The sequence below is a fragment of the Carcharodon carcharias genome, chromosome 12, assembly GCF_017639515.1.
Source record: "Carcharodon carcharias isolate sCarCar2 chromosome 12, sCarCar2.pri, whole genome shotgun sequence".
In the NCBI taxonomy this organism is placed as follows: Eukaryota; Metazoa; Chordata; class Chondrichthyes; order Lamniformes; family Lamnidae; genus Carcharodon; species Carcharodon carcharias.
In genome coordinates, this window is record NC_054478.1 from 19,506,102 (window position 1) to 19,518,271 (window position 12,170).

The 12,170-nt window shown below is 42.1% G+C and overlaps 1 protein-coding gene across 3 annotated transcripts in view; it reads right to left on the reverse strand.

Moving 5' to 3' along the window:
• Window positions 1–12,170, reverse strand: part of cnppd1 (cyclin Pas1/PHO80 domain containing 1) — a 40,198-nt gene that overhangs the window by 25,858 nt on the left and 2,170 nt on the right. Inside the window, exons 1-2 of one of the 3 annotated variants that reach the window (XM_041200955.1) lie at window positions 11,885–12,119; window positions 5,483–5,585 (exon numbers count right to left, since the gene is read on the reverse strand). In XM_041200955.1, the coding sequence (XP_041056889.1) occupies window positions 5,483–5,510 (28 nt within the window). In that variant the 5' untranslated portion in view covers window positions 5,511–5,585; window positions 11,885–12,119. Of the gene's footprint in view, window positions 1–5,482; window positions 5,586–6,147; window positions 6,602–11,884; window positions 12,120–12,170 lie in introns of those variants that run through there. The other 2 variants (XM_041200954.1, XM_041200952.1) reach the window with 2 other exon arrangements.

The following is a 12,170-nucleotide window of genomic DNA, read 5'->3' on the forward strand; positions in this document are numbered from 1 at the left end:
CTTAAAAAAAGTTGCCAATGGAGTGTTTCTATCTTCTGTCAGGGGTGCTGGTACTTTCAGGTAAGTTTAAGAAGTGACTTGACTTCTCCAGATCCAGCAGTGCTACTCCCAAAAGACTGATGCTAACAAGTGCCAGAAACTACCTGGTAGCATCCGCCAACATCTAATATGGCCGAGGATAGGGTGGCATAGTAGTTATGTTGCTCAACTAGTAATCTAATGATCAGGAGACTGAGTTCAAATCTCACCAACAGCAGTTGGGGGAATTTAAAAGTCAATTGCATAAAATCGCAATTGAAAAGCTCGTATTAGTAATGGTGACCATGAAACCACCAGATTATCATAAAAACCATCTGGTTCACTAACCTCCTCTAAGGAGGGAAGCTTGCTGTACTTTAAAGGTCATTAAATTGTACAAAGATTTAACTCCTGTTGGATAGGGGATTTCCACCTCTCTGAATTTTACAAGCCTTGTTCCACAACTGAATTGGCAGTCGACACTTGCCAGCATTTATTGCCCATCCCTAGTTGCCATTGAGTAGTTGGTGGTGAGCTGCCTTCTTGATCCGCTGCACTCCACATGGTGTAGGTACACCCACAGTGCTGTTAGGGAGGGAGTTCCAGGATTTTGGCCCAGTGACAGTGAAGGAATAGTGATTATAGTTCCAAGTCAGGATGGTGTGTAGCTTGGAGGGGAACTGCCAGCTAGTGGTGTTCCCATGTGTCTGCTGCCCTTGCCCTGCTAGACAGTAGCGGTTGTGGGTTTGGAACGTGTTGTCTAAGGAGCCTTGGTGAGTTCTGCAGTGCATCTTGTAGATGGTACAAACTGCTGCCACTGTGGTGGAGGGAATGAATGTTTGTGGATGGGATGCCAATCAAGCGGATTGCTTTGTCCTGGATGGCGTCAATTCTTGAATGTTGTTGGAGCTGTACCAGGCAAGTGGAGAGTATTCCATCACACTCCTAACTTGTGCCTTGTAGATGGTGGACAGAATTTAAAGAGTCAGGTGGTGAGTTACTCACCACAGGATTTCTAGCCTCTGACCTGCTCTTATAGCCACAGTATTTACATGGCTAGCTCTGTTCAATTTCTGGTCAATAGTAACCCCAGGATGTTCATAGTGCAGGATCCAGCAATGATAATGTATTGAATATCAAGTGGCGATAGTTAGATTCTCTCTTGTTGGAGATGGTCATTGCCTGACACTTGTGTGGCGCAAATGTTACTTGCCACTTGTCAGCCCAAGCCTGGATATTGTCCAGGTCTTGCTGCATTTGGACATGGACTGCTTCAGTATCTGAGGAGTTGCGAATGGTGCTGAACATTGTGCAATCATCAGCAAACATTCCCACTTCTGACCTTATGATGGAAGGAAGGTCATTGATCAAGCAGCTGAAGATGGTTGGGCCAAGGATACTACCCTGAGAAACTCCTGTTGTGATGTCCTGGAGCTGAGATGAATGTCCTCCAAAAACCAAAACCATCTTCCTTTGTGCTAGGTAGGACTCCAGCTAGCAGACAGTTTTCCCGCTGATTCTCATTGACTCCAGTTTTGCTAGGGATGCTTGATGCAGTCAAATGCTGCCTTGATATCGGGGGCAGTCACTCTCACCTCACCTCTGGAGTTTAGCTCTTTTGTCCATGTTTGATCCAAGGCTGTAATGAGGTCAGGAGCTGAATGGCCCTACTGGGACTCAAATTGAGTGTCAGTGATCAAGTTATTGCTAAGCAGGTGCCGCTTGATAGCACTGTTAATGATCCCTTCCATCACTTTAGTGATGATGGAGAGTAGGCTAATGGGGTGGTAATTGACCGGGTTGGATTTGTCCTATTTTTGTGAGTATAGGACTTGCCTGGGCAATTTTCCACATTGTCGGGTAGTTGTCAGGGTTGTAGCTTGAATTGAAACTTGGTTAACTTGAAACTCTTGGCCTACATGTGACTCCAGATTAACAGCTATGTGGTTGACTCTCAACTTCCCTCTGAAATAGCCTAGCAAGCCACTCAGTTGTATTCAAGACGATGGCTCACCAATACTTTCTCAAGGGATGGCTAAGAAATACTGGCCTTTCCAGTGATGAGCACATGCTGTGAATGAGTAAAAAAGAAAACTGAATTATCAAGCTATTTAAACACTCCCTCTGTCTCATGTCCTTTGCAACACGCCCTGGGGGATTTGCATGCTGTAATGGGTAAACATCAAATTGGAACTTTTTCTTTTTAAATATCCTTTAGCATCTTTGGAGTTCCAAATAAAATAATGTTTTTTCAAGGCATTTGGGAATTTCAATAGCAATTCCATATTTTTAAAAAAAACACCCTTCTCTTATTTCCAGAAGGCAGTCAACTTTAAAAACAATGTGTCTGGACTTTTCTAATTCTGCTTTATGTTTTCCATATTACCAATAATGTATATTATATTGTCCACCTCTTGCATGGCACAAATCAGGAGTGGGATGGAATACTTTCCACTTGTCTGGATGAGTGCAGTTCCAACGACACTGAAGAAGCTCGACATCATCCAGGATAAAGCAGCTCGCTTGACTGGCAATCCACCCACTACCCTCCATCACTGATGGCAGTGTGTACCATCTTCAAGATGCACTACAGCAACTCACCAAAGCTCCTTCGACAGCAACTTCCAAACCCAACCGCTACCATCTAGACAAGGGCAACAGATGCATGAGAACACCACCACCTGCAAATTCCTCTCCAAGCTACACATCATCCTGACTTGGAAATATATCACCGTTCCTTTACTGTTGATGAATCAAAATCCTGGAACTCCCTTCCTAACAGCGCTGTGGGTGTACCTACACCACATGGATTGCAACGGTTCAAGGCAGCTCACCACCACCTTCTCAAGGGCAATTAGGGATGGGCAATAAATGCTGGCCTCGTCAGCAATGACCACATCCCATGAAAGAATTTTTTTTAAAAAAATTAAAAGTCTCTGCATAGTGTGCAATTCCTGTCACATTTCCTACGTTAGCGTATGCTCTGAATATAAAGCAACATTCACTAGTGGCTAGTAATGAGTTCACGTTGTACAAATTTATATATAATTACAATCACCTTTTCAGGACTTTAGAGGGCAGAACTGGGGCTATGATGCCAGAGATGCTAAACAGATGCAATGCCTGTTTGTTCAGGCAGAAGTGAAAGATCCTATGGAATCTATAATCCTCCCTGTCCTTTGCCCAATGTTCATGCCTTATGCAACACCACCAAAAGCTGATTAATTTATCAATTGTCTCATTGATGCCTCTGGCATCTTGCTGTGCCCAGGTCGGCTGCCGTGCTTGTCCGCATAGCGAAACTGCACTTCAAAAGTAATTCAATGGCTATAAAGTGCGTGAGAATATCTGAAGAATGAGAGGCCCTTTTAAATGCAAGTTCCATCCTTTTTTAAAAGTTTGACTACATGGATACGTACAGATTTGGGAAACAAATGCCAAGTCTGTTTGGAAGCAACTATCACAACCCTTAAGCTGAATGTGACCTCAACAACTGGTCACTGGAAACGTAAAAATGCTGCATCTACATTACTGCGATTAAATAGTGCAGGATGTCACCTAAAAGCGTCAACAAAAAATGCTGGAAAAACTCAGCAGGTCTGACAGCATCTGTGGAAAGAAAGATAGAGTTAACGTTTTAAGTCTGTATGACTCTTCTTCAGAGCTAAAGGGAAGTAGAAATGTGGTGAAATATACACTGTTTAAGGGGGGTGGAACAGGTGAAGCTGGACAGAAGGCCAGCGGTAGGTGGAGGCAAAGGTGACACTGCAAAACATGTCATAAGCAAAAAGCCAAAGGGTTGTTAACAGTGGTGGTACTGGCTAAAGGAGGTGCTAGTGGTTAAGAGTGAAAAGCAGAATGTGTTAATGGCCGGACCATGGCCAGCACTCTGGCACGTGACAGATCGCGCCAGTGATGGTGAGATGGGGGGAAGGGACGATGGGGGGAAAAAAGAACGAAAATAGGCTAAAAACTGAGGATAAAACAATGAATAAAAATGGAAAAAAGTCTACGAAATAATAATAATGAAAATAAGAGGTGTGGAGAAAAAAAATAAAAATGAATATAGAAAAAAGGGGGATCAAAAAGGGGTGGGGATAGAGGGGAGAGTTCATGGTCTCAAGTTGTTGAATTCAGTGTTAAGTCCGGAAGGCTGTAAAGTGCCTAGTCAGAAGATGAGGTGCTGTTCCTCCAGTTTGCGTTGAGCTTCTCTGGAACATTGCAGCAGGCCAGGGGCGGACATATGGGTATGAGAGCAGGATGGAGTGTTGAAATGGCAAGCTGGGGCCATGACCCGGACCTTCCTGTCACTTTCCATTTCAACACTCCACCCTGCTCTCATGACCACATGTCCGACCCTGGCCTGCTGCAATGTTACAGTGAAGCTCAACACAAACTGGAGAAACAGCACCTCATCTTCCGGACTTAACACTGAATTCAACAACTTCAGACCATGAACCTTCTCCTCCATCCCGAACCTTTTATAATCCCTTTTTATCTATATTCACTTTATTTTTTACATTTTTATTTTTTTCCCACTTATTTTCATTATTATTTTTTAAAAATTATTTCCATTGTTATTCATTGTTTAATTCCCAGCTTTTAACCTATTTTTGATCTTTTTTCCCACCATTGTCCCCTCCCCCCACCCCACCCTCACTAGGGCTATCTGTCACTTTCCAGAGGGTTTACCCTGGTCCAGCCATTATCACATTCTGCTTTCCATTCTTAATGCTGCCATTAGCACCTCCTTTAGCAGTACCTCCACTATTAATAACCCTTTGACCTCTTGTTTATGACATCTTTTGCAATTTCTCCTTTGTCTCCACCTATCGCTGGCCTTCTATTCAGCTTCACCTGTTCTGCCCCTTAAACAGTATATATTTCACCACATTTCTACTTCCCTTTAGCTCTGAAGAGTCATACGGACTGGAAACGTTAACTCTGTCTTTCTCTCCAAAGATGCTGTTCGACCTGCTGAGATTTTCCAGCATTTTTTGTTTTTGTTTCAGATTTCCAGCATTCGCAGTATTTTGCCTTTACCTCAAGGCATTATCTACACCACAGTATTCATGATGATGTTACTGGGACATGTAAACTGACAACACCGGCTGTCGGTACTTTTGTTTAAAACTGAGTGTGCATGCTTTTGGCCAAAACGGGCTGATAACGTGGGTGTTGAATTGCAGCCCTGTACAGTCCTTGCCCTGAGAGCAAGAGAAAGTTGTGGTCAGAAAACTAAAGGTGCAACCACAGCATTCAAACAACTGCATATGTTAAATTTGTATTTCTATGGTTCCTTTATATGTCCAAGGGCCCTTATGCAGTTGCCAGTACCCGGAAATCTTCCTATAACCCATGTTTTTGGAACACTCAGTAAATTACTAGAATTACTTCTATCAGAAGTATATTTATCAAGGAAATAATCAAAGCCTTGCATATCAATAATATGATACACACATACCAGTAACAGGACAGGAAAGAGCGTCCATGTTGTAGTCCAAATCTTGACTGTAGTAGAGCCGCTTTTTCACTCTCTCTGTCAGTTTGCTGTGGCCAGGAAGAAGCTGTAGAGAGAAATAACAGCAAGTGTTAGCTGAAAGAATCCTTATTGATCCCTATATCTTAAAGTAGGACTTAAAACTGTTCAGTTCCACAATAAACCTCGGGATACCAAAACTCCACAAAAGACCGCTATAGTTGTAGCCAGGTAGTCTTACAACAACAACTTACATTTATGTAGCACTTTTAAAGTAGTAAAAACATCCCAAGGCCCTTCACAGGAGTGATTATCAAAGAAAATTTCACACACAGTCACATTGGGATAGGTGACCAAAAGCTTGGTCATGGAGGTAGGTTTTAAGGAATGTCTTAAAGGAACAAAGCAAGGTAGAGAAGATGGGAAGTTTAGGGAGGGAATTCTAGAGGTCAGGCAGTTGAAGGCAAAGCTGTCCATAGTGGAGCAATGAAAAGCAGGGATCACAGGAGGCCAGAATTGGGGGAAGCCTGAATATTATGCTGCAGAGTATTCATTAAATGCAATTAACAACACACACTCTCCCTTCCTAAGCGAGTGCCATTTGCAGGCAACACACAGGTCAAGAACAAGAGATGAAAAAACACACTGGCCTGGATTTTGCAGTCAGCGATGGCACTCGCTGTTGACCTTGAAGAAAGCTGTTCCATGGCACTGTTTTGAAGGATAGGAGTTTTCCTGATGTCCTGGTCAAAGTTTATCCATCGACAACACCAAAAACAGATAAACTATTCATTTATTTCACCACCAGCTCTCTTGGTCCCTCCACTAGCTCTAATCTGCCATAGCTAATTAAGAGCTTTAAAAGGAGAATTCAGTTGAGGCTTACTAAGTTAAATATAAAGGAGAAAAGATTTATTTCAATGGTTATCTTAAATGTCCGGTCTGTGCCCATACCATACCAAGTATGTTGTTATTTTCAAGTAATCCAATGGATTGGATGTTCTTATCCCTTCCACTTGTAGTGATTATGCCACAGTCAGTCAGCATAAACCCACAAGACATGCAGCACACCAGGCTTTATTTGCCATGATGGCCTCTGAACTGGAAAACTGCACTGGCAATGTGTCATTAAAAAAATAAGCAGTGTATGGGAATGATTTTGAACTTTGTGGATCAAATTACTGCCCTGCAGATAATGCCTAAGAATGATGGTTCTCTCCAACGGATATTAAACATGTCATTCGATTCCTGATATTGGTTTAAAAAGTCGTTTAGGCTGACTCTACAGGCACAGCCCATAATGTGTTACACAATCTAGTAATTCAGATCACATGTAAGGTGGCGACATCATTACAAAGCCAGTTCTGACCCACTTTTTGTTCCTCTGTTGATTGGCTGGTCCACCAAAGCATAAATAATACGCAGAAGTTTTCTCCCATCGTATCCTGGTTAACAATTCAGCGTCCAGCAGTAACAGACAAGGTCATAAGTGTTGCAACCCAGACCTATCAACTAATATTTTAAAAATCTCGTGCACGGGACACATATAATGCTTTGTTGCTTCAAAGTGCAGCAGCTGTAAGTCAGATTGAACAAGACAGGCAACATAAAGTCTCCACATTGCAAAAGATTCCAAGACACTACTTTGAAGGGAAATAGCAGGGGAGTTCTGCTCAATCTCACAACCAACATCAAGAAAAAAGATTATTTGGTTATCATTTCATTATGGTTTGTGGGAGCTTGCTGTGCGCAAAGTGGCTGCTGCATTTCCTATATTGCAACAGTGATCGTACTTCATGGCTGCAGAGTTTTGGGACGTCCCGCTATCATGCAAGGTGCTCTGTAAATTATTCTCTCTCAAATTTACTCATCATTTAGGTACTCGACTTAGCTGGTTATTTATCTCAAATCCTAGTTAAGGCTAGCTGAGTAAGCAGCAGCATCTAGCTTCAGCTATTTCCACTCGAGTTCAGCCTGCCTCTCGCGTTCAAGTCACGCTTGATAATCCCTTTAGTTCAAATCACCAGGTCCCATTAAAGTGCATGGGACCCACTGCAACCCACTGTTTGAGGACAGAATTTTTTATTTTATTCGTTCATGCGATGTGGGTCTCGCTGGCCAGCATTCATTACCCATCCCTAGTTGCCCCAGTTCAGAAGGCATTTTAAGAGTCAACCACACTGCTGTGGAGTCACATGTAGGTCAGACCAGGTAAGGACAGCAGATTTCCTTCCCTAAAGGACATTAGGTTTCATGGTCATCATTAGACTTTTAATTCCAGATTCAAATTGCACCATCAGCCATGGCAGGATTCGAGACCGGCATTACCCTGGGTCTCTGGATTTCTAGTCCAGCGACAATGCCTCCAAGCCATCGCCTCCACACGGGAATGGGAAAGTGCTCCATGAAGCTAAAAGGAGGATGTTTTCTAAAAGAAGGTATTTTGTACAAAAAGTGAAGTAATTCTTCAAAGAAAAACAGGAGAATGCTTTGGACAGCAAGCATTATCTTCTAAGCTTGCTAGAAAGTGTTCCATGTACAGAAAACAATTATTTGTTGCCCATCCCTGAACAATGAGTTAAGTAGTAGGATTGGAGTGACAAGTGGAGGTTGCAGCCTTCATTAAAAGACAAGAGTAAATCAGTTTTTTCCTGGGATGCGTGTTGCTGGTAAGGCTAGCATTTGCAGCCCATCTCTAATTGCCCATGAGGTGGTGGTGGTGAACTGTCTTCTTGAACCGCTGCAGTGCACGTGGTGTAGATACACCCACAATGCTGTTAGGGAGTTCCAGGATTTACATTACCAAGTCAGGATGGTGCGTGGCTTAGAGAGGACGTTCCAGGTGCTGGTGTTCCTATCTGTCTGCTGCACTTGTTCTTCTAGATGGTAAAGGTCACGGGTTTGGAAGGTTAACTTTTTGAACTTTGGTTTTAACGACCTGGCAGCTTTCGTGGTCACTGATTCCCTGGTTCAAGGATGCAAATTATCAGATTTATTTAATTCAATCTCACTACTTGCCACAACTCGATTGCTAGTCTGGTATTGCCATGGACGGTTGCTGTTCCGCTTACCCGAGTCATAAAGTGGTATGCAAGGCAAGCAGCCCCGGAAACAGGTAATCAACTTTAGCTTTCAGCTTCAGAATTTTCAGAAATACAAATGACAATTTTGTCCTTTTGACTGATCTCAACCTTACCAACTAACTTCATTCAACCCCTCAACTCCTGGTCTCTTCAGAAACAAATCTCTCTGCCTCTTGAAAACTCATGCATACTGCCTACTTCAGTCATTTTCCTTGGTACCTTACTCAGCTTATTTCTATGAAAACCTCTCTTTGCTCACAACTTGCTCATTTGTAATTGCCACTCTCTGATTTTCCAGCCTTTTGCCATGGTGAAAAAAAATTGCATGAATCAACTTTGTCAATTCCTTTATAATTTTAAAACTTCAGTGGGATAGCCTCAAATTCTCTCCTACTGCAAACATTGTGAGCCCTACTTCGGTAACCTTTTGCAATAAGTTAACTTTCCTGATGCTAGGAATCATCTCAGGAGCTGACTTCCTCATAATCTCAGGAGTAACAATATTAGATGTTTAGAACTTGACATAGGACTCTGGATGGGATCTAACCAACCCTTCAAACTGTAACAATAGACCTCTGATCTGTCCTTAGAAGCTTCTATCAGGTGAAGGGTGACAGGCAATAGTGAAAGCCACAACTAAATATAGACGAGCCCTTCATAAAGAGGCATCTAGCCCATTTAGATTGCCATAATGAATTTTCCAACACAGCCATTTGGCCCATCACAACTGGGCTGGACCTCCATTATCCATTCGAGGAATGAAACTAAGTGAGTAGGTCTGTCATTAAAATATTTTTATCAATAATCATTTAAGGGGAAGCTAAGTATGAACGCAAGGCAGAACAGAATAGGATATATATTGACAGAGTAAGATGAAGAAAAGTGAGAGGAGGCATATGTGCAGCATAAACACCAGCATGGACTAGTTGGGCTGAATGGCCTTTTTCTCTGCAATGTAAATATCGATCCATATAATTTTTAATGGAAGTTATGGATTCTACTTCCATCACTGTTACTGACTGGGTATTAAAAATGGTAAAAGAAAATCCCTCCTATCCTCTCCCTTCATTCTCTGATGCTGAACATTAAGAACCAGGAGCTGGAGTGCGCAATTCAGCCCCTCGAGCCTGCCCCGCCATTCAACACGATCATGGCTGATCTCATTTCGGCCTCAACTCCAACTTACTGCCCTCTCCCCTTAATCTTTCAACCTGTTACAAATTAAAAATGTCTATCCCCTCCTTAATTTTATTCAGCGTCCCGGCATCCACTGCACTCTGAGGTAGTGAATTCCACAGATTCACAACTCTTTGCGAAAAGTAATTCCTCCTCATCTCGAATTTAAATCTACCACCCCTTAGCCTAAAACTATGGCCTCTCGTTCTAGAATGTTCCAAAAAGGGAAACATCCGCTCCACGTCTACTTTGTCTATCCCCTTTAGTGTCTTATATACCTCAATTAGATCTCCTCTCATCCTTCTAAACTCGAGCGAGTATAGGCCTAAACTGCTCAATCTCTCCTCATAAGACAAGCCCCGCATCTCTGGAATCAATCTAGTGAACCTCCTCTGAACCACTTCTAATGCAACGACATCCTTCCTCAAGTAAGGGGACCAAAACTGTGCACAGTACTCCAGGTGTGGTCTCACCAATGCCTTGTACAATTACAACACTTCCCTATTTTTATACTCTATTCCTTTAGCAATAAATGCCAAAATTCCATTTGCCTTCCTTATTACCTGCTGTACCTGCATGCTAGCTTTCAGCGATTTATGCACGAGGACACCCAGATTCCTCTCCACTGAAGCATTCTGAAGTTTCTCTCCGTTTAAAAAAATAAGTCACCTTTTTATTCTTCCAACCAAAATGGATAACCTCACATTTACCCACGTTAAACTCCATCTGCCAAATTTTGGCCCATTCACCTAACCTGTCCATATCCATTTGTAAATTTCTTATTTCTTCATTGCAACTTACTTTCTCACCTATTTTGGTGTCATCTGCAAATTTAGCTATAGTACCTTCTATCCCTGAATCCAAATCATTAATATAGATTGTAAATAGTTGGGGCCCAAGGACCAAACCCTGTGGCACCCCACTAGTTACAGCTTGCCAACCAGAAAAATACCCATTTATTTGACTCTCTGCTTTCTGTTGGTTAGCCAATCCAAGCTAATATATTACTCCTAACTCCATGTGATCTTATCTTGTGTATTAATCTTTTGTGCGGCACCTTATCACAGGCCTTCTGGAGGTCCGGATATACTACATCTACAGGATCCCCATTATCCACTTTGCTTGTCACATCTTCAAAGAACTCTAGCAAATTAGTCAAATACGATTTACTCTTCATAAAGCCACTCTTTTTTTTTAACTAATGTCGGTACCCGGTCTGACCTATATGTGACTGCAGAGCCACAGCAATGTGGTTGAACCTTAGCTACCCTCTGAAATGATTTATATTCAAGAAGGCAGCTTACCACATTTTCAAGGGTAAATAGAGATGGGTAATGAATGCTGGCCTTGCCTTCGATGGCCTTAAAAAAAAATTTCTGGATTGATCTTAAAACTCCTAACAACACTATTTAGGAGAAATCTATTCAGATGTTCCAAACCAGCATAATATTTGATCAGTTATACTTCGCACTTGCTTCTCCCTTATTGGCATTATCATATTGGTTCGTGATAGACCAGTAAGTACTTGGGTCCATAAAGCAAGCCAATGAATTCACATATGTGGATCCACACTTGGCTGAATCTTTATCCTCATAAAATTTTCATCAGGTTGCAAGGTCTGCACGCTTGGCAAACTTTTCTTTGGCTTCCTGAGTAGCAAGTGACATGTTATTTTTTCCATTGCTAAACATTTCAACTTCAGCCTGGGTCAATAAGTGGTGACGGAGTCTGGGGTCACACTGTGCTAATGGCCCAAAACAGGAGAAACAATTTGGCAAAAGTCTACTCCCTACTCAGCAAATTTGTGAATGTTTGTGAAAGAACAAATAGTGTTGACCTTCTTAACAGATACAAAAAGACCTGCCTCAATTCATTGAAGTCTAACAGCAGTAAATCTAACAGCTCTCTTCCTAATCGCGCATTAGGCCTATTTTGACACCACAATGAGGTGTCAAGTCTGAGTGGTTTGAGGCAGTACTTCTTAGTCAGATTGGAGTTCGAACTCTCAAATGAAATTACTCCACAACATGCTCGTGACAGTAACTACACTCACAACATCATACAGAACAGTAGTACTAAAACACATGCACATTAAAATTAATGCAATACAATAAGCAGGTTCAACTACCTAGACTTTGGCTGTTCATTCACCAAGGTACTTTTGCATCTGTTGACTCGTTCAATCATTTCTTCCCTTCCTTTATTCCTTGTTGCCAGCAAATTCCCTTCCCGTCCTTGTTGCCAGCAAATTCTTCATAATCATTGAGGTCTACAGCACAGAAAAAAGGCCCTTTGGCCCATCGAGTCTGCGCCTATCAAACAAGTACCTAACTATTCTAATCCCATTTTCCAGCTCTAAGCCCATAGCCTTGTATGCCATGGTAGCGCGTGCACATCCAAATACTTATTAAATG